The sequence below is a fragment of the Panthera uncia genome (genome assembly GCF_023721935.1).
Source record: "Panthera uncia isolate 11264 chromosome A1 unlocalized genomic scaffold, Puncia_PCG_1.0 HiC_scaffold_17, whole genome shotgun sequence".
NCBI lineage: Eukaryota > Metazoa > Chordata > Mammalia > Carnivora > Felidae > Panthera > Panthera uncia.
Genome location: NW_026057577.1, coordinates 59730799 through 59753643, shown reverse-complemented (window position 1 = coordinate 59753643; position 22845 = coordinate 59730799). Strand labels below are relative to the sequence as shown.

General features: G+C 39.2%; 1 protein-coding gene across 1 annotated transcript in view; it reads right to left on the bottom strand.

The window, feature by feature from the left end:
- RASGRF2 (Ras protein specific guanine nucleotide releasing factor 2) overlaps positions 1 to 22845 on the bottom strand; it is a 223728-nt gene that overhangs the window by 116414 nt on the left and 84469 nt on the right. The window contains exons 5-11 of the mRNA XM_049648890.1: positions 19946 to 20095; positions 19351 to 19544; positions 14197 to 14306; positions 13334 to 13452; positions 6970 to 7130; positions 5992 to 6058; positions 5316 to 5452 (exon numbers count right to left, since the gene is read on the bottom strand). Of these exons, the coding sequence (XP_049504847.1) occupies positions 5316 to 5452; positions 5992 to 6058; positions 6970 to 7130; positions 13334 to 13452; positions 14197 to 14306; positions 19351 to 19544; positions 19946 to 20095 (938 nt within the window). The remainder of the gene's footprint in view (positions 1 to 5315; positions 5453 to 5991; positions 6059 to 6969; positions 7131 to 13333; positions 13453 to 14196; positions 14307 to 19350; positions 19545 to 19945; positions 20096 to 22845) is intronic.

Sequence of the window (22845 nt, the reverse complement as noted above, 5' to 3'; positions counted from 1 at the left end):
CATTTTGACACATCTGCCCAAACCAAGCTCAGAGGTGAATTTTAATTCTGCATTTTAGTTAATATCCATAATTATAGACAAATCTGTTTAATATACCATTATGTATGACAGGAAGACAAGCATAAATGAATGCACTATATTGAAATGAATGGTCAAATCCTCAGCCTCAAATTTTTCCCTATAAATAGATGAAAAGGAAAAGAATTATTGGTCAAGACCATTAGCCATTTGTTCATTTTGTTGGAGGTGCCAACAGTTAATTATGGGCTTACTGGTGTAACTAAAGGTGTAATTAATCATTCAAGCAATTGTTACTTCTAAAAATTACAGCTTCAGAGAAAGAGGCCTGGCAAAATCAATAGTCTTAATTTTTGTAAAGAGTTCTTTATGTGAAACTGGGAATGTATCAATTCTCAGGAACTACTTTATTACCTTAAATAAGAGCTATATGTGATTAGCGTAACATGGTATAATAGCTTAGCAATGTGGCTTTAAATCAAGTCATGAAAAAATTAAGATCCACCAAAATAAAAAGTGACAAAAATAAAATGACAAAATAATGGGGAACATATTCAAAATTTGAATTGAAAGATGTTTATTTCCCTAGTCTTTAAGGATAGCTCCAATGAATAAATGTCTATTTGGCATAAACAGACAAGAGACAGAAATGGCAGAAAATGTTAATCTCATTGATAAATATAGAAATGTAAATTAAAACCACTAGAGAATCATACCACTTTTCCATTAAATAGGAAGATGTGCTAAATATGATAAAACTCAATCTTGGCACAGAACTTAGAAAAAAGTTACACTGGTATCTTGCCAATGATGTAGTGAGATGATGCATTTTGGCGACCTGTCAAGTCATGAATCATGAAATCACGGAAGTGATCAGACCCTTTGTACCAACCTTACCCTCTGTGGGGAAGATATGCCAACAAGGACTTTGATAGGGGAAGAAACTCCCTGTAAAACAATGTTTAGCATGACATCACATATTAATGCTAAAATCTGGGATATATCCATTTATTTAGGAAAAGCTGGAAAAATGGTATGTTAATGTGGTAGTGTGTGTGTGTGTGTGTGTGTGTGTGTGTGGCTATTAGAAGACACCAATATGAAGAATCTGCAGGAATAAAGATGTAAATGAGGTAAAATGTGAAAATTATGTATATACATACACTGAGAGCCAAACTGTAAAATTATTTCTGTATGACAGGATTCTAGGGGGTTTAGAGATGGAAACCATTAATTTTCAGGGTGGAGCTTTTCCATTTAATTGTGCAAAAGTGATCTGTGGAGTTGTTAACCCAGGGAAGGGTAGGGGTGCCTGGAATGTAGACTCAGGAATCTGCAAGTTTACAAAAACCCTCAGGCAACTCTACTATAGTTATCTGTGGAAATACTTTGATAAACATTAATTTAATGTGCTGAGTGTTGAGAATATTTTTAGTTCCTTTTTATGTCCATATTTTTACATATCCATAATAAAATATTAAATAGTACATTTTCAAGCTTTCAGTGGGCTCGTCTTATTAATAATGAATCTGTCCAGAGACATATTGGGAGACTGACAAATAGCATCAATGTATGTGTAGCACATAATTTCTTCCATAAAATGAAATTGCTTCAAGCAGAGAAGAAAGCCAGTTGAGATGTGCTGCTTGGCAGCAACCTAGGCTCAATCAACAGTGGAGCACTCTGTCCCTACCATCCACCAATCAAACCTTGCATCGGCAAAATCACTAAGTATCTCAGAGCGTTCACCATTCTACTCAGCCTTTAATAGCAGTTGACACGTGACCACTCCCTCCTTGGTGCACTTTTCTCACTTGACTTCCAGGACACCACACCCTCTTGGCTGTCCTACCACACTAGTGGAACCTTCTCAGTCCTCTTGCTGTTCTCCATGACTCCTCAGTCAGTCCATGGCCTTTTTCTCATTTCTATCTGTACTTACTCTCTGGGTGGTCTCAATACTCTCACAGACTTAAATACCACCTAACTGACACAGACTCTCCCACCCAGACCTCTCTCCTAAATGCTGGACTGCTGCTTACTTAACAACTCCATGCAAATATCTAACAGCCTTCTGAAACTGAACATATCCAAAGTAAGCTTCTAATAATTCACCACAAAATCTCCCTGTCCCAGAAGATTTTCCCATCCTGTTAATGACAACTCCATTCTTCCCATTGCTCAGGCCAAAACTCTGAAGACATCCTTAAATCTTCCTTCTCTCTCACACCCCAAATATAAGCCATAATAAAACCCTGTTGGTTTGACCTTAAAAATGAGTCCAGAATCAAAACTTTTATCTCCAACTCCATTCCTACCATTGGTCTGAGCCTTCAAGACTTCTCACCTGGTTTGTCACAGGTGAGATAATCCTGTTCAGCTCCTTCTCGTTCAGCTCCCCACTTCCACTCTTGCCCTCTGCTCCCAGTCTATGCAGGTAAAACAGCAGGTAAAGAGATCCTTTTAAAACTGAAGTCAGATGATGGAATTCCTTCATCAAACCTTTTAAGAGCTTTTCATTGGACTCAGAATCCAAGCTAAAGCCCTTTCATTGGTTTAGGAGGCCTTCCCTGGTTGGACTTCTGTTACCTCTCTGACTTCCTCTTCTCCTGTTATCCCTCTCGCACAATCCATTTCAACCACACTGACTTCATGCTATTCGTCAAAATATGCAGTGTCCTCCTACTTTAGAGTCTTTGCAATGGCTCTTCCCCCTGTTTGAAATGACTTCCCCTTTATCATATATTTACAATGGTATTTCCATCACCTGCTACAGTCATTGTTTAGATGTCTCCTGCAGCCTGAGGTGACCACCATTTTAAAACTGTACTGACCCACACCTACCCCCAGTAACGCAATCCTTCCTACTCTGTCCTATCACCTTCTAACATAAAACAGTATGTACTTATTTAGTACATTTATTGTTTATTTTCAATCTTCCTCACACTAGAATGTAAGCTACATAAGGTCAGTGAATTTTTATTGTTGTTGTCTCTTTTGTTCATGACATATCACAGGTGCCTAAGCAGTGCCTGGCATATAGTACCACTGCAAAAATATATTTGCTGAATACATGAAATAACGTGTGTTAAAGTCATACAACAACAGGTTCCATTAAACATAGTAATTTCATGAATTATATCATTGTCACTCAAAAAGATATAACTTTCTGTTAGCTTTATTCTCCAATTCATTTATAGATACCATCTAGTAGGACTTAACATATTAGCCATAGAGACTTAGAAAAATATCAACAAGTTGTGTACTTCTGCCTCAAGATGTAGTTTAATAGAAAGACTCACTTGGATGCTTATGGCAAAGCATTGTATCCTTTCTTTAAAAAAAAACAATCATAGGATCATCCATGCACCCAAGGGTCTTTCTTTCTTTAGCAATGCCTCACCAGGCGTGCTAAGTAAGGTTATTTAGAGCTTTTATCAATTCTGTACCTTAGGAGCCTGAATTACATCATAAGGTAGAAGCTAGAAGCAGCTGGAAAAAAACCTTTGCCTCCTCATATTCTCTCCAGTCTTCCTACTCATCTTGGCTTCCCAACACCTATAAAACTGTGTTGCATTAAGCTGTCCACTTTTCCTTTCTTCCCTACTGGCCTGCCTATCTCATTGAGACCAGAGACCATCACCATATCTCTGATACCTACAAGATACCTGGCAGAAATAGTCATAGAATCAGTGAATGATTCAGAATTTCATTAGGTAAGAGATGCATTACAGAGTCTAAAGTATTAATTCATACGGCACAGAGCTAATGAAAGTATTAATAAATCACAAGGATATAATTATGCAAATATAGAAAAGCCCATGTTTTCATTCCTTTTTTGGCCATAAAAGAAGCACCTTCACTTCAAGCTATTTATTCACCATCAAAGGAGTCCTGGGGATATATAAGTAAAAATCTAGCACTCTTGTAGAGTTTGTTTAGAATGCCAATAAAAGACATGGATTAGATATGACTTATGACTCAACACAGTTGTGTAACTTTGGACAAATACTTAGCCTTCCAAACCTTAGATTTCTCACCTGTGAAATGGAACTGATATTTCTGTTTACCTTCCGAATACTCCTATAAAGATCAAATTAGATTAAGTCTGTAAAAAGCTCTTTGACATATCAAAATAATTAATTTTTCCTTTCCTTGTCTGTTTTCCCTCAGTTTTCAGTCACTCAGAAAAAAATTAAGTGTCTGAAGAACTAAGACATAGCTCATATTTTTACCTAAGTTTTATATACAAACTACTATGAGCTCTTCAGAAAAGGATAAGGTGGGGTGCCTGGGTGGTTCAGTCAGTTAAGTGTCGATCTCTTGACTTCAGCTCAGGTCACGATCTCACAGTTTGTAGGTTCAAGCCCCACATTGGGCTCTGTGCTGGCAGTGTAGAGACTGCTGGGATTCTCTCTCCCCCTCTCCCCTGCTCGTGTGCTCTGTCTGTCTGTCTCTCTCTCTCTCCAAATAAATAAATAAACTTCTAAAAAAAAGAAAAATAGAAGGCAATTGAATCTATAGAATATGCTTTTTCCATTTGCCCCAGTCTTCCTTGAGTTAACAACTTAGAAGATAATTACCAAGTCTTCTGTTAATATTATCCTTACATGAACATTGGTCTCCAAATTGGCTAATGGAGTAAACATCATGTGGAGCTTGTATTTAGGAATGTACAAGCCCAATCACGACTAGTTTTGATATATTTCCAATTTCTGAATAAACGCAGGAATCCCTTAACTGGGCATTGTGGATCAAGGAAAAGTAAGCAAATCTGTTTCCTAGTTTTTTCAATATAAAATACAGGAAAGCTCATTTTCATATTTCATACTATAGACAGTTTCTCTTCTTTGATGTGATTCTTTAATTTGTGATTTCTCATCAGAGCCCTTGTTAGCTGTTTTTGCATCTCTCACAATTCTCCTACCTCAGAAACAAATAAGCAAAAGATAAGCTAGTGGAGGTCGCTGGAGAATTTATTACTAACAGGGCAATTTTAACACCGTTCAATACACGTGATTACATTCACAGCCTGTACAAGAATGCTTAGGAACTAAAATGCAAGTACCACAATTCAGGTAAATTTTAGCCTTATAAAGAAAGACAAACAAACAACAACAAATGATCCCAGCTAGCAAGATACACAGTGGTGATGGCAGTGTCCACAGCAACTAGATGTATTTTTTTAACAAAAATAAAATAACTAAAAGCCTTCCCCCAAAATTTATGGTGTGAAATAAACACACACATACACAAACAAACAAAATCACAATTTATGGCAAATGCCACTCGCTTACCTGACTTATGTCACTCGTCCAGGCAGCTTTCTCCTGACGTGAAGGTGCCAACAGGACTACAGTGAATGGGGCAGCATCAGGAGGCTCCACCACTATTTTAAAATCTAGATGTCCAAACACTTGTCCAGAACCTTTGGCTTCAACACATGCAAACCAACCAATTAGATGTGAATATAAAAATATGTGTGATAGCTACTTTCACAGACTTCTGGTAATACGATGGATGTCCGTTGAAGTCCAGAATCTTATTTCAGCAACATGGCACTTCTTAGGCAAGGGGAAGCCTTTACTAAGCTCATAAGTAGACAAAAAAGCTGAGGTCAGCAGGTTACTCAGGACTAGGATCTCTGCCTCCTACTCATTTCCTCTTTTCTTTTTTTGAAATTGCCATAACCTACAGAATTCCAACAACTCTCTAATTTAATTCCTTTTCTGCCTTCCACTGAAAAGTCACTATCGTGAGACAAATTCAATAAAATGTGAATTCCCAAAGATGGTTTTAACGAAGCTCACAGGTTAAATGATTCAACAGAACTTTTCATATATAAACGACTTCAGGGAGTTTATTCTCAGCATCTCTCCTGCCTCCTTAAGCAGCTCGCCTTAGCTATAAGTAAATAAAAACTATAAGACCCTTTTATTCTACCATAATTCTAAGAGATAGAATGTGACTTACAGTCATCATCACTTGCATCGGGCTCCTCAATCAAAGTACATTCTATTAGAGAGAGAACCCCACCTGTCTGGAAACAAACCAATTTTTCATTAAGAGGCTGACAGTCTTGCATAAGTTGGGAAGCTCAGATACATGAACCTTATATTCAAATTGTCACAGAAGAAAGCATAGCAATTCTGCATCACAAATAATTTTTCATAGATTCCAAAACTACAGTTAGCTGTATAAAAGTAATTAAACACACTGAATTTCATGATTCTTCTGCACCAACTGCCTCTCACTCCCAGGGTTTATAAATTTAGCAAGTCAGCCTACAGGAGACTAGATGGCACCTTGAGAGTGAATGCAGCTAGACCCACCAACCAGGAAGTGCTTTAAGCAGCAGAAAGCCATCATCCTGGTGTTGGATAATAGTTGTTAGGTACTAATAACAAAAGGTATAGATAGGTACTTTTTCTATAAAGGGCCAGACAGTAAATCATTTAGGCTTTACAAGCCATATCTCTATCGCAACTATTCAAATCTGCCATTTTAAAAGCATGAAAGCAGCCAGACAATATATAAACAAATGAGCATGGCTGTGTTCCAATAAAACTTTATTAACAGGCAGCAGGCTGTGGGCCATGGTTTGCTGACTCTTGGTATAGAGCAAGATAAAATAGGATTTAGCAAATATTCTATCAATATACTGCAGTGATTTAATAAGATTTTTGTAGCTCAGTAGTCATCAACTAGTAATTTTTTCTAGGTTATGATTTTAATTGCACTTCTTTATGGAAATGGACACTGAAATTTCTATTTTTTGGATTCGATTAACAACAAAGTACATGCCAGGCTTAGCAACTGTACATTACCTCACTATGCAATTGTGACAATCTGGGTTTTATGATACTGGATATGGGAAAGCCATAATTAAATTAATCTCAATCCCTCTTAAGTGCATGGAACATAAATGGAATAGTCACATAAAACCCATACCTTGAGCAGATGCAGCTTTCCTCCTGAGCTTCTTGTACAAATTAAAAAGTGTTTTGTAAATAAGAAGCACTGTCTTTCTCCTTCCTTTTTCAAAGACAGTGAACCCAGGCGAACTTTACTAAGTTTCCCCCTCTCAACAGAAGGTACTTGAATAAGAGAACCTGGTAATCACAAAAGTGAAGAATACACAGCAATTAAAATTTTTTCAAGTGAGAGCTATTCTTGATGCAATAAACTCTAGGACCTGTTTCCCAAGATACCAAGGATTTATTTGATGCACCATTGGAAGTAAATCCTCTACACTCTGAGCAGAAGAGAGAATGCATTGTGTTTTAAGGGCCTAACTAATTCTCACTATTTTTTGATTTATTGATTTCAGAGAGAGAAAGGGAGAGGGAGAGAGAGCAAGCAGCAGAGCAGCAGAGAGAGGGAGAGAGAGAATCCCAAGCAGGTTCCACACTGTCTGCCCAGAGCCCAACTCGAGGCTCGATCCCATGGGCTGTGAGATCATGACCTGAGCTCATATCAAGAGTTGGATGCTTAACCAACTGAGCCGCTCAGTCACCCCTAATTCCTACTATTTTTATAAAACATTTCAGACTTGATTATTTACTAATAAACTGTAAAATAAATTTGAAAGAAAGCCAAACTGAATTCAGAGAACAAGGCACTTGTGTCATCTGTCCCTCGGTGATCTTATCTCAATCAATTTAAGAATAAGATACATGGGGTGCCTGGATGGCTCAGCCCGTTAAGCGTCTGACTTCGGCTCAGGTCATGATCTCATGGTTCGCAAGTTCGAGGCCAGTGTCATGCTCTGTGCTGACAGCTGAGAGCCTGGAGCCTGCTTGGGGTTCTGTGTCTCCCTCTCTCTCTGCCCCTCTCCTGCTTGTGCTCTGTCTCTCTGTCCTTCTCTCTCAAAAACAAATAAAAAATATTTTAAAAAATTTTTAAAAGAAATTAAAAAAAGAACAAGATATATACTGTATAATTGCATATAGTAATAAAATAACATAGTAAAAAGAAGATAGAATTTATTCTTCCTGAGGCACTGTAGGTAGACAAATAACATAATACAAAAATAAAATTTACACTGCATGTATATTATAAAAATAAACAAATTAAACAATTCAATGCAACTTAGTTAATTAAAATTAACTAAGGGCAGCTATTTCAGATTATATTTAAATTATGTGTGATAAAAATTTTGTGGAATTTAAATGGAAAAGAACTCATAAAGTCTATACCCAGAGCATTCCCGTGAACAAAACTGTCTTCTATTCAATGTGAGAATCTCTACATAGATTTTATACAAGTTCATCCTAATAATGACCTCCCCACAAAATAAAATTCCAATCTAAGTTAGACAGCAAACCAAAACAAACACTAGGAAAGATTCTTGTCAATACCTTGACTTCTGAAATAGTGATATTACTGAGTCAGCGATATTACTACGATTTGTTCAATCTACCACTACTCAAAATGCAGCCTTACAAAGACACATATCAGTCTCATAAGAACCGTTAACTGCATATTCAACCCTTAAATATTAACAGGGGTCAGCACTAAAAAATGAGATTGCAGGCAACCTCATTTCCTCTTCAGACATTTTCTGCATTTCCTGATTTTTTTTTTAATGGTCACAGATTCCTTTGATAAGTGGGGAAAGCCCCACTAAAGTTGTTCGTATACGTAAAATGGTAAAACTATGACTGTGGGTCACAAAATGTTCACGTTAGCATATGAATACTCCAAACAGCATCTACTTTTTAACAGAGCTGAAGGTGGGGAGGTGGGTAGATGAGGAGCAAACCTCCGTGTGCAGATTCCATCTCCTCAGGTGAGTGTTTAGGTGGGACTGCTAGACAGAGGCACAGTAGGCAGCTATTTGGGGGCCTAAAGAACAGCATGGAAGTAGTCCTGGGGAAGGCTGTGGGCCCTGGGAACAAAGGGTAGGAGAAGGCTTGACTCCACCAAAGGGAACGGGCAAGGGGAGAGCGAAGGAAGGAGGTGAGGCAGGTGGGAGCAAGCTGTCAGAGAGCGCGGGCAGCAAGTAATTAAATTTGAAGAGCAGAGGAGGGGTGGGGAGAGCAAAAGGCAGACTGCCTAGATAAGTAAATGAGTAACAGCAGAAGGACTGCACTCATGGGGCTCATGGGGCAGAATCAAAGCCAGAGGAGCTCTTTCGGAGGACCTGGTTAGCCCCTGATTTCACAGAAGGGAAAACTGAGGCCTGAGGGGCTGAGCAGCCGTCACCTGAGTGAGCCACGCTGCCAAGAGATGGCAGTGGATTCAGCAACATAAACAATGACACCTGGAAAGGGATCGGATAGGAAAAGACAGTCCGTTGTAGCTTTGCCATGGGGGGTCATGAGATCAGCTAGGGCAGAGTGAAAGACTGGAGCTGAAGACAAATAAATGTCCTGGTGGATAAACAGGTTCAGGAGTCATTTTCAGAAAGGTTATAACCAAGTTTATGAAGATTCAATATAATGTGTCGTTAAGTGTTCTAGCATTTAATGATTTTGCAGATCAGAAATTACAGAATACATGTTTGCTCATATATTAGTAATACTGTGGATTAAAACTTTGAGGTTAAAAAAAATAAACATTTCCTTGTGAACGATACACTAATATGTTTAATCGATAACCGTTCATCCTGTATATTCAGCCTACACAGAAGTCTATATGTCAGAATTAAAAGTGAGGGATTTCAACACTATTTTCGGTTTATAAAATAATCATATTGGGAAAAACATGTTAAGTGGACTTTTTTTATATTTCATTTTATCTTTGACCTGGTGTTTCAATACAACTCTAAGACTTGAAGATTCCTCTCTAGTTAGTAAAAATTAAAGGAATAGTTTGTATTAGTAATTCCTCAATATCAGACCATTGCTATGACACAGTTCCTTGTGTCTCTCTCACAATAATTGGGGTCAATTTACAACAAAACTTGTGTTATTTCAATCACTAAATTCCCAAAGAATGGCATTCAGGACTAATGCCCTTATTCTTCATTCCACCCAGTGTGAAAAGGAATGATGAGCAACTTCCAGGTTACTGGGTTAGGCATTTGAGAAAGTACAAATATTTGTGGACCCCATGTTACAACTCCAAAGAACACTGCTACCCTAAAAGGACATGACTGTGAGTCGGGGAATAGTTAAGGTATCACAGAGGTCCGAGACTCATTCTCAATGCATTTCACTCTGAATTCAGTAACCTTCACTTAATTATCCTGGTTCACATTTCCACAAGACATTGGCTATGCATAATGGGTTTTCGGCAAAATGTCAATTTAGAGTGCCTCATCTTCTACTAAATGTTCATATATATTTCATGTTATTGAAAAACAGAAACTCATTCCAAAATTGAGATCTTGGTTTTTAAATTTATGTCATACTCTCACAGGCACTGGTTTAAATGCTTTTGTGGGTATCAGCTCATTAAATTTTCACCACGACCCTAAAATCTAGGTGCTATTAACTCCAACTTAAGGAGAGGAAACTGAGACAAAGAAAAGTTAAATAAATTGCTCAATATCCTACAGCAAGGAGATGGTGGAGGCAAAATTTGACCTCCAGCGACATGGCTATACTGTCTTCCTATTACTGTTTCAGACTCTTACACTTTAGTTCAACAAACTTTGAGTAGATTTTGGAACATAAATGACATTATCAGACTACATTGCGATACAGTCCTTTGCATCCTGCTCATCAACTGTTTAATGATTTGCATCAATTTACAATAAAACCTCTGTTACTTTAATCACTAAATTCCCACAGATTGACATTCAAGATTATCTGATGCCCCTATTCTAAGGAGGCCTTTCCGACGTCCTGGGCGACTTATTTTTTCTAGTCCTCAGAATAAACATTCATTTAAGGTTGAAACCACACATATATTTGTGCATATGCACACATGTACACACACAAATACAGACACACTGCAACATACCTCATACTATCCCTAAAAGTAAATAACACAAATACTAGCAGACAATTAGAGATAATTTGTAGTCCATTTCATAGGAAATGGAATCCATCAAAGTTTAAAAGAATAAAAAACCCACCTCGATGGGTTTAAAAGTCTGTTAAGGGTATGTAGTAAAAATGATAATAGGAGCAACCAAAGCAAAACAATGGAAACTTCCCAAATTATATGTAATTGGATTACTTTCTACTTTTGGATTAAGGTCTGTTTTTTTAAAGCCAACTTTATTGAATAATTCCTAAACACACTAACAACCAAAAATACAAAAAAAATACTGTAAAAGCAAATCATTATATCAACATCAATACAATAATAACATCAGCTGTATTAATAGCTAACAGAAGTGCTTTAAACATGTGGCAAAGAAAAAGCAATAAATAACATCTGGACATGAATCAAAGGCAGAGGTGGCTCCTGAGTATTTTTCCTCCGGGTGCACTGAAAAAAATGACTTATTCAATATCTTCAACCTTCTAGCGTTTTTCATTATAGATGTTTTTTTCAAACTTAGATAAGAGCAGTCTCAGTTTATAGAAATAAATTACGATGTATCATACTTTTCAATCAAAAGCCCTTTCAGAAATAGAATACTAGTTACAGAAACATTTATTTGCATTCTCGCATATTATAAAGCTCCAGTCAATTAGTATTTTTTCAGTGAATTCCAAATGCAAGAAAAATACAAAATAAGACATTTAACAATCAAAACTGCAATTCAAGAAGTAATTCAATTTAATCCAATGCCCATCTTTCAGGTATCTATAATGGAAAACAACAGATAAGGCAGGAGAGTATTCGTAAACACTGCCCTTCAGAGTTACAATTACTGGCAGAGACAGGCGTGCAAACATGTACCTACAATACACAAGAGGACGAAATACATGCATCGGGAGCAAGGGGCACGAAACCAGAAGGAAGGTAAATCCATTCTAACTGGAGGGAAGGGGAGAGAAAGATGAGGGGAACATTGTAAAAGGCTCTCTAGAGGTGTCTGACCTGAGCCTGGAAGGCCAAGCAGACCTTCGATAGGCACGGAAGGGATGGAAAAGGGCATTCCCAGGCCCCAGGCTGGGGAAAGCACACGTGAAGGCACACAGGCAGGCAAGTGCCAGGAAGGCAGAAAGCCAATATGGGAACACAGTCTCTGCGGAGGAATACAGGGGGAATTAGGAAGGCCTGATGTTGTTAGCATTATATTCCACTATATTTAAAGGAAAATTAGTATCAGAAGCCAAAAACTGAGAAAAGTTATCATTTCTTAAAATAAACTTCCAAACTTTAACATATGTGTACTTTCTCTCTTTATAAATAAATAATGGAAAATAGAACAGCACGTGTTAAACTTTTTTAAGTATTCTGTGCAAAAATTTATGTGCACAGCACAAGTAACGTCTTATTTGATGAGGTAAAAAAAAAATTTTAAGCAGCACATTTTGGCAGGCAACGGAAATGCAAATATCTTCAAATGTTATTGGCACATTCTGAACAAAAACTACATTAAAGGTTAATCCTAGTTCCAAAATCTATGTGTCACTGCTCACCAAGTTCAAAATCATAAATGTGTGCAATGCATTGTCTCAAATCAATTCCGTGGGGCATGGTCCCTTCCCTCAGAACACTTAAGCACTTAAAAAAAGAACTCTGGATGAGGTTTACTCCGTGCACTCTGCAATGAGGGCCCTGGAGGGAGGGACACTGTTAGGCTGTTGCTTCTCCAAAGTTTCTGGCACAAATATCTTCAACACTTCAAAAGCTTAATATACTGGGTGATGCTCAGAAAGCACACATCCCACAGACAAGATACATGCACCATTACCAAAGCGTGTCAGGGGTCAACAGACATTTCGTTTGACAACTGGAGTTGCCAACTGAATCAAATCATATCATGGGGGGCTGATCCAGAAGTGCTGATGAAGAATGGGAACAAGAGACAGCTGTTTTCACTTCGGACATTGTCCCCACCACTATGTGAAAGGGCTTTGAGCAGTGCAAGTTTCTCTTGGGCCTTTGCCTGTATATCGTCGCCACCTGGCACTGCCACTCTCATCGGCCAGACCGATCTGTCCTCCTTGGAGCTGTAGAGAATGTCTGGTCCACTGAGGAGGAGAGTCCAGTCAGAATGTAACTTACTGTCCCACTCGTGCTTTACTATTATTGTGTTGCTGTTTTTCATGGCCCCTGAAAAGAAACAGCACAAAGGTGGGCCTCAACCACAGCCTCGGTCAAGGCCACGGAGGTGTCCTGCATGAACAGTATCAATCACACAGCTACATCAAAGCTGCTCCAAAATGGTTTCCGGGATCTGGCAATGATAATGTGTAAGTCGCAGAGATGACTAAGACAGTGGGTCTACCAAACAAGGACTTACCTTGGCGGATAAAAGTTTGGCTTGTGTCCAGCAAAATATCACAACCCTCTACGATCATTCTTTCTATGGCAAGGTTCTTCCTTATGTTTTCAGTGTCACTCACTTCATCATGCATTATCCTATAGACACAGCACAGACAGATCACAGTAAGAGATATTTTCTGTAGCCCTAGCAGGTATGCAAAGAATAGCTCCCTCTGGGAAGTTCAGTTTTGACTTGCATCAGTATAAAAGAGACTGTGGGGAGAGCAGACTTCCAGGCCTCAACAAGCCATGACCCAAACCAAAGCCAGTGTACATGATTCTAAATGACAAGCGGGTCACAAACCAATGAATACCCTGGGGAATGCAACAGGAAAGCAAAGTATTATTTTATGAACAGCAACCTTCATTGAAATTAGGATGCCATTTGTTAGAGGTAGAGCAAATTAGAGGACCTTATACCATTTATTCCATATAAGCTAAAGGAACACAGATGTAAATAATTCCTTGAAACACTGAAAAGTCACTGAAAAATGCAAAATATACATTCTCTAGCTTCTTGCCAAATATGAACACAAGGATTCCAATAAAGGTCGTTTTCCTATTATCCTGAAAGAAACATAAACCCAAATACAGCTATAATCTCAATTATATAAATTCACATGCTATAAAAACATTTTCAACAATATATATTTTTCTTGGTTAAAATTAACATGTATTCTGATTCAGTGCCATCTGAAGAGCTAGCATTTAATATTCAGGTGAATCTGAGAAGCTGGTCTGTGTCTTGCTTCTTGTTACCTGGACATATATATTAGGTTTCCACAGAGACTAACTTGCTGCTTTCTCTAATCAAGGCTTTATTATGAGTTCTCCACATACCTGGACAGTTCCTCTAGTTTTGACTTAGCAAACTCCAGACTTTTCCTTTCCACATGCTCATGGGGTGTATGAGCTAGGAGTTCGTGAAGTGTGATGATATACCTGGGGATCTAAATGCAAAGGCCAGCATGAGCAAGAGGTCAGGATGAACAACACTGGGACACTCTCTACTGTGCCATCATCATGTCTGAGAAACTCATCTCTACCTTTACAGTTTTGAAACAAAGTATACTTCAAACCACACACACACACACACACACACACACACACACACTTCACCAAGAGCACAAAAAAAGAGTAACAAAATATTATGTTCCAGAGAAACAATTGTTTCTTTAGGTTTTTTAATATAATCATATATTTCTTAATCACAACTTTTGAAAATTGGTTCATGGGGAAACATACAGCTATAATCAAATCACAAGAATCTGTATTTTAGGTATATTTGTTCACAATTTTTTTTTAAATTCAGAATCCTACTGCAATATTCTGTTTAAGAATTAAAACTTGGGAGGAGAAGATATGTTCACCTTTATTACATTCTCATCCTACTTTACCTTAATTCATTCTTCTAGCAATAAAAAGTATTGTTTAATTAGATTATTTACTTGTAGTTTTGCTTATAAATAAACTATCTGAATTCTGTCAAAGGCAGAAACTCCACCAGGCCTATGAAGATGTTAATAGAACATAGTAGAGTTTTAATTAAAGTTATAGTGATTCTACCTATTTATTTATTTTAATTTTTATTTATTTTTGAGATCATGAGAGAGACAGAGCATGAGTGGGGGAAGGGTAGAGAGACAGGGGAAACACAGAATCTGAAGCAGGCTCCAGCTGTCAGCTGTCCAGAACCCAAAGCAGGCTGAGCTGTCAGCACAGAGCCTGAAGCGGGGCTCGAACCCACAAACCATGAGATCATGACCTGAGCCGAAGTCATATGCCTAACTGACTCAGCCACCTAGGTACCCCTCTACATATTTGTTTTTTACTGGCTTACAAACTAAAATCTTTTAGAAAGCTGGGGCAGTGGGCTTAATTATAATACCAACACACATGAACAACAGGCACCATAACCCCACCTGTTATGGGTCAGATTGGAGCTCAAGGTTTGCACGTACACCTAAACCTCCAGCAACAAAAGGGGAATTTGCCCATTTTACACAGATAAGGAAACAAAGTGTGAAGAGGTCTGGTAACTTGCCCAAGGTGGTGTCACAGCAAATGACGGAGCCAGCCATGATCACGGTGGCTCTGACCAATGCAGGAACCCACGGGGTCTCTTCTCTGGGGCCTGAGGTCTCTCTAGGCCCTTGAAAGGCCTTCTAAGAATGAAGAAAGTGAAACAGCCTCCCAGGGTACTATGGCTAGCTCCTTCCGTCCAGTCCTGAGGTGCTGGCAGCTCTGCCCACAGATCTGCTGTTGCTCTTGTGCAGGTGGTGGCCTTCACCGGGTTACTTACTGATGTTTACTGAGGGCCCATGTTTAGGCATGAGCACAAAGGGCAGTGCCACAGCACACACACGGCTCTGCAGCTGATATTCTGGGATCAGGTCCTAAGGAATGTCATCATATTAAGGTTTTGGAACTTCAGACAGACTCCTGATAGGAGGGAGACCCCTCCCCTGTAAGACACATGGAGGGCACTTTCTGCCTCTCCATTCCATAAACTTCTCCTGGTAAAGGCTCTTGGGATACATACACTTTCAAATATCCCTTCTGCACAGTGCCAAGATGGATAACAGTTTGCCTCTAAGTCAGTAGTTCTATAAGAAAATCAAGGCAATCAACAGCTAATGTACTAAATTTTTCATAACAAAGAAGGTAGGAGTGGGAGAGCCTGACGCTTATAATGCATGCACTGAAAACCCACAAAACTAAGTTTAGTCAATAGCTTCAGGATCCTCCCCCATTAATTAAATCTATTTTAGAGAGCTCCTTGGCTAAGGTTCAAGTAGATAGATCTGAAATTCAGAAGCCGGTCCTTTCTACTTTCTGGTATAGGAACAAACAACCCTGAAGCTGCCAAAAAGCAGGGAAAGGACATTCTGCAGAGAAGTGGATGGCTCTCCAAAGAGCTCGTGTGTATATTCAAGAGCTGATTATAAATCTGTTCCCCCCAAACCCAAGAATCACAGTAAGTACTGTCTAGATGAATCATAATGCTCTTCTCAACTATGGAACAATACTTGTCACTTTATAGACATTAATTAGCCGGCTTGCCAATTACAGTAAATAGGTGGCTAGAGCCGCAAAAGGCTACTTTCCGGAGAACATCTAACAGCACTGTTCTTGTCAGGGGCAGATTTCATGATTGGCTTACCTATGGACTTATGAGCAGCTGAAGCCTATTTAAACAGTACCAGTCGAGCCACTGCCTTTGCTAATTAAAAATTACATTAATGACTACATTATTTTCCACAACAAATTTCTTGGCAACACTTGGACTATTTGTCTGATGGTTAAATTGAGGATAAATTAACTGCATCATCCAAATTCAACAATTCCTCTATGTTTCCATAGCTCAACATAGAATATCAACAGCAGCAAATGACTTACTTGACAAAGAGCCCAGTAAAAGTTCTACACATACACAGGCTAAAAGCTCCAATCACCTCTCCTCCTCTGTGCCTAACCCCTGCCCCCATATCTAGACTCAAGAAAAAGTCTGGTCAGAGGTCCCTTGGTAGCATGAACTAGCATGCAGAGGGAAGTAGAAACAGCTAGACCCTCCAAGGAAGCAAATGTTTTCACGACTATGTCACCTCATTTTTGAAAGAACCAAGAGGGAACAAGAGGGATAGAATGAACTCAGTAAGAGAAAACCTCCAAGCTTCTAGAAAGTGCAATTTCCCCTTCAGTGGTCCATAGGGTCACTCCTAGGGAGAAGGCAGAAGGAAGAGACACCAAGCAAACAAGACAAAGAAGAGGCACCAAGGAGAATGAGGCTGTTAGGTAGCACACTCTGATAGCTTCCTCTCTTGATCTATCCAGAATAGTGACAGGGCAGCAAAGAGATTAAGAGCTGTTCTTTCAGTTTACACATCTTGCAGTTTGGACCAATTCTGGCTAAATTCTTCAACTCTGAGGCTTCTCCTAGAAAAATGGCTCTCCTAAGCTGAGACCTTTGGTTACCCTGGTCTGTAAAAAGCCAGAGAACCTCAACATTTGACCCTTCAGCTAAATTGTAGGGTTTCGGGCCACCACAGTCTCAGGATGTGGGTTCCTAGACAAACACCAGGCTCCTTGCACCACTATCGTGTGATCCCCCCAGGATCACAGCCAGATAGCTAGAGCTCTGGGAGACAACTGGAGATCAGGTCCTCAATTTTAAGAGTAAGAAACAGAGATTTAGATTGGTTCAATTATTTTCCTGAATGCTATGACTGAAGAGTAAGCAAGACATCCAGGTCTCCTCAAGATTCGTAGTCCGATGGTCCTTTCCTGACATTGTAGGAATTCCTTGGGGTCAATCAAAATGCCAAGCCATTATTATTGGGCTTAAACTCCAGGGAAAAGGAGAGAGGGTGACAGAAGTGCATCTCAGCATTTTCAAGAAATCCAAAGGGTTTTCCAAGGCCCTACATTCGACTGTGTTTGGACACCTCCCCTACAGATCAAGTGCGGTTCTGTCTGTTGCTTTAAAACCCTGAGAAAATGACACCAAAGGGAAATTAAATAGCCCGTGGGAAGGCATTAGTGCACTGTCAGAAAGGGAGCTAGGTGCCTCCCAGAATGTTCCATGTGTCTTTCACAATCATTTCTTTGAATATTCACCTGAAATCAAGTTGCTGAAAAGACATAGTTTAGGGATTGTAATCATAATCTGGAGGTAACTGCCAAAGACACAGACAGAATCTCAGAACACTGCATTATATAAAACTTGTTTCACTATAAATAAAAGCTTAAATTATAATTTTTATAAGGTTAAAAAAAGCAACTTTTTGTTTTTGCTTTGAAGTTTTTCTTGTAAAATATTTCTTCAGAGAGGCAAAAAGTTCAAACAATTCAGTTCCATGAAAAAAAACACAATACCATTATAAAGTTTCACTATATTTAAGTTGTTTCAAATACATCCTTTTGGTTTTTAAAAAATCTTGCTAAACCTCTGTGGTGACTTCCATGATTTCAAAAAGGATTGACAAACTTTAGGACAAACAATTATGAACCAGAGCAACATTTCTTTCTCAGGCTACAAAATGGTCAGCCAGGGTCAGCAATGCCTGCGCAGGGGGACAAAACTCTCTGCAGAAGCCCTAACACACATGATTAGGAGAATCGGTTTACCACATGACAATCTGGAGGCCTGGCCAGAAGCCCCATAAATTCCACAATAAGAACACTCAATGCCTTTCCAAAAGAGCAGAATCGACACTTTTCAAAGGAACAGGAGATTCAATTCACATTTGGGCCTCCTCTGTTCTCACTCAAGGACTCTTAACGGTAAAGCTCTAGATACAGGTAAGAACACAAGTATGTTTGATCACTCCGGGTGCTCTAACACCCAAAAGTAAATGTCATGACAAGCCCCAGCCTCAATTCAGCAACCTGACTAGGGGCCAAGAGTCCCCAGGTCTAGCCAGTGCCTCCAGACCCTATATTTTCATAGCCTCTGTGACCCAGAATGTCCTCTTTTTGCTATCCGGAGCTCCAGACAAACTCAAGACCAACTTCAACAGCAATTGTAACAGGGAGGGGAGGATGGGAAGGAAAACAAAGACTTTCCCAGCAGTCACTCCACCCCTCAGGAGCCTTTTATGCCACCAGCATATACTGGAACGTTTGCACAGCATCCTATTTCTGTAAACCTGATAATATTTTTAAACATGCTGGAGGAGGAGACTCCATGGAAGAAGTCTGTGTGGAATCTTTCTGTAAAGAGAAAACTGTGCTACTTTTCAAAAACCATTCCTGATTTAATTGCTTCAAAAATGCCTGGTTTAAAAAAAAATGCCTGCTTTTCTCCCATATGCTACACAGAGGGAAAATGTGTGGCATAAATTTGTTTCTCTCAGGGTCAAGCTCAGGACAGTTGATGCACATTTGCCATAATTCCACATGGGGCATACTTAAACTTGTCACTCACGTCACCCTATGTTTCAGTACCACCAAACTGGAACCGATGACTTATAAAATGCATCCCAGATGACTTACCTGGAACATTGGATAGGTCAAGAATGTTTCCAGCATCCTCCCCTCACACGCAGGGTTGGCTTCGTACTGTTTTAAGAGTTTGTCGAAATCTCGGTTTTGCTTACAATTGGCAAGCACTTGGAGGCTGTACTGGTGATTACGCACAAATTCTTGATAAATGTTCAACATGGGGAGCAAAATATCAAACAGATCAGCTGTAAAAAAGAAGTAAACATGGCAGTTTTTCTTGGTCCTTGGTAAGTTATCTAAAACAAGGAGAGACTGTGTTCACTCAGTGGAAATGGCACAGAGTGGCTCCCAGCATCATGTGTCACACGTGCACAGGGCCCCCGTCCAGATGCTTGAATGACTGATTTGGTAGAATGCATGGGGGCAGGGGGAAGGGGGTGCACAGAGCCCAACTCTAGCCCCAAATGAACAATGACAGGCCAGGAGAAAGGGCTGAGAGGGCAATAAAACGGATTCCCAGTGCCTAAGGAAGCTCCCAGGTCAAGAGGGAAATTCAGACAGGTTAGGGTGACTAATGTTGAAGTTATTTTGCTTTAATTGTAGACATATTAAGAGAAAATCTTTTATCTCTAAAGCATGCACTTACCTAAAATTAAGGTAGGCCAGTTTGCTATCCTTGCCTTCAGTCCTTGATGAAATATTTCATGAAGAAACATAATTGTTTCACTATAAAAAATTGAAAAATAATATAATCTAGTCACTTCTTTGTCAAAGAAGTCCACTGAGTCCTTAAAGCCTTAATAAATACATGATTTACATGCCTCCCAGGGCCTCCAAATTGTATACACAATAATAACATGGATTATACTAGCCCTCATAAACCAATTTGTCTTTCAAACGATCTCGAAAATTCTGAGCTAGGCTTCAACTACTGGAAGACAGTAAACACCAAATCACTGGCATATAACGCTCTTCATTATGTTTGATAGCAACATCTTTCTACTGTTAGGATCTAACACTTCAACTGATAATCAAAAAATTAGTTATGATCCTTTTTCTCTTCAGTTTGATTCTAGATGATAACTAAGGGAAAAGACTCCCTCTTTCACTAAAATGAGTTTTGACAGGAAAGAGGGGAAAAGAATCCACAGCAAAGATTTGGCAGAACTCTACAATAACCACTCCTAAGACGCCCAAGATGGAAATGTAAAAGAATCCTCTGAAAAGGACTAAACCTACACAGAGATGCTATAAGGAGAACTATGCATAGAGATCCAAATCTCTACAAGGTTCAAGAAGAGCAGCTACCAAAGTAACTTTTGCTTTCTCCTCATTACAATTAATTCATTGGATTGAGCCTCTAAAGCCTTTTCTGAACTAGCACATCCTACACAATCAAATACATAATTATTCATGTAAGGGAGATATTCTGGTTTGTTGTAAGTCAAATTCAATTACAATAAACATCAATGGGAAATCCTTAACTTTTTCCAAATGGTCCATGAAACAAAATACATATGGCTTGAAGATGATAATTTGTTTTTCATTTATAGCAATTTTAACTAAGCAGTGTTTGTTGTTCAAGGATTTCAACCAAATCTAGTTTGGCAGATATTGGGGGTTTTTTTGTATTTTTTTATTTTTTAACATTTTTATTTATTTTTGAGAGACAGAAAGAGATGGAACATTAGTGGGGTAAGGGCAGACAGAGAGGGAGACACAGAATCTGAAGCAGGCTCCAGCTCTGAGCTGTCAGCACAGAGCCTGACAAGAGACTCGAGCCCACAAACTGTGAGATCATGACCTGAGCCAAAGTCTGACGCTCAACCGACTGAGCCACCAGGCGCCCTTAGTTTGGTAGATACTGTATGTTAGTCTTTCAACCTCCTTTCTATTCTCCTTTTAAGTGGACATGATGGAGAGCTACAGCTAAACTTCCCAGACTGCCTTGCAAATGAGGCTCTGAATGTAAATTCAGTTCCACCAGTTGCACCAATAGGTGCACCTGGTAAGACATGGAAAGTAGGAGAGGCCATCTGCCTATTGCTGAAAATCAGTCATGAAGATGTGAGTGTTTCAGGGGCAATTTCAGCACCCAGCTTCGGTGTTCTAGTTTCTAGGCAACAGCTTCCTAGACCTGAGAGGCAGATATGGTGGCAATGGCAGTGGCTGTAGTTTCCTAACTTCTGAATCACATCTACAGTGCTGTGCTCTTGAACTCAAAGCTCCAGGGGAGCAGCTCCCTGGCTTTGCTCTTCCAGCTCTTCCAAAGAATTGTATAAGCAGTGAAAATGTCTGCATAACTTAAGAGAAAATTACACAGTAATTTTGTCCTTAAACGTCCTTTGTCCTTAAAATGTCCTTAAATGCAGGCTGGGAGATGGACGAAATAAAGGAGATTAAGAGCACACTTCTTGTGTTGAGCACTGAGTGATGTACAGAATTATTGAGTCATTACACTGCACATCTGAAACTAATATAGCACTGTATGTCAACTAAACTTCAATAATAAAATAAAATAAAACAAAGTAAAAAAAAATAAATGCATTAAAAAGCCTAATTCTTTAAAAAGCCAAATTAAAATATATTGCAGTAACTTTTTGTTCTTTTTCTTTTAAAAAAAAAACTTGTTTGGTATGGCCAACTCATCTTTGACAAAGCAGGAAAGAACATCCAATGGAAAAAAGACAGTCTCTTTAACAAATGGTGCTGGGAGAACTGGACAGCAACATGCAGAAGGCTGAAACTAGACCACTTTCTCACACCATTCACAAAAATAAACTCAAAATGGATAAAGGACCTGAATGTGAGACAGGAAACCATCAAAACCTTAGAGGAGAAAGCAGGAAAAGACCTCTCTGACCTCAGCCGTAGCAATCTCTTACTCGGCACATCCCCAAAGGCAAGGGAATTAAAAGCAAAAGTGAATTACTGGGACCTTATGAAGATAAAAACCTTCTGCACAGCAAAGGAAACAACCAACAAAACTAAAAGGCAGCCAACGGAATGGGAAAAGATATTTGCAAATGACACATCGGACAAAGGGCTAGTATCCAAAATCTATAAAGAGCTCATCAAACTCCACACCCGAAAAACAAATAACCCAGTGAAGAAATGGGCAGAAAACATGAATAGACACTTCTCTAAAGAAGACATCCGGATGGCCAACAGGCACATGAAAAGATGCTCAACGTCGCTCCTTATCAGGGAAATACAAATCAAAACCACACTCAGATACCACCTCACGCCAGTCAGAGTGGCCAAAATGAAGAAATCAGGAGACTATAGATGCTGGAGAGCATGTGGAGAAACAGGAACCCTCTTGCACTGTTGGTGGGAATGCAAATTGGTGCAGCCGCTCTGGAAAGCAGTGTGGAGGTTCCTCAGAAAATTAAAAATAGACCTACCCTATGACCCAGCAATAGCACTGCTAGGAATTTATCCAAGGGATACAGGAGTACTGATGCATAGGGGCACCTGTACCCCAATGTTTATAGCGGCACTCTCAACAATAGCCAAATTATGGAAAGAGCCTAAATGTCCATC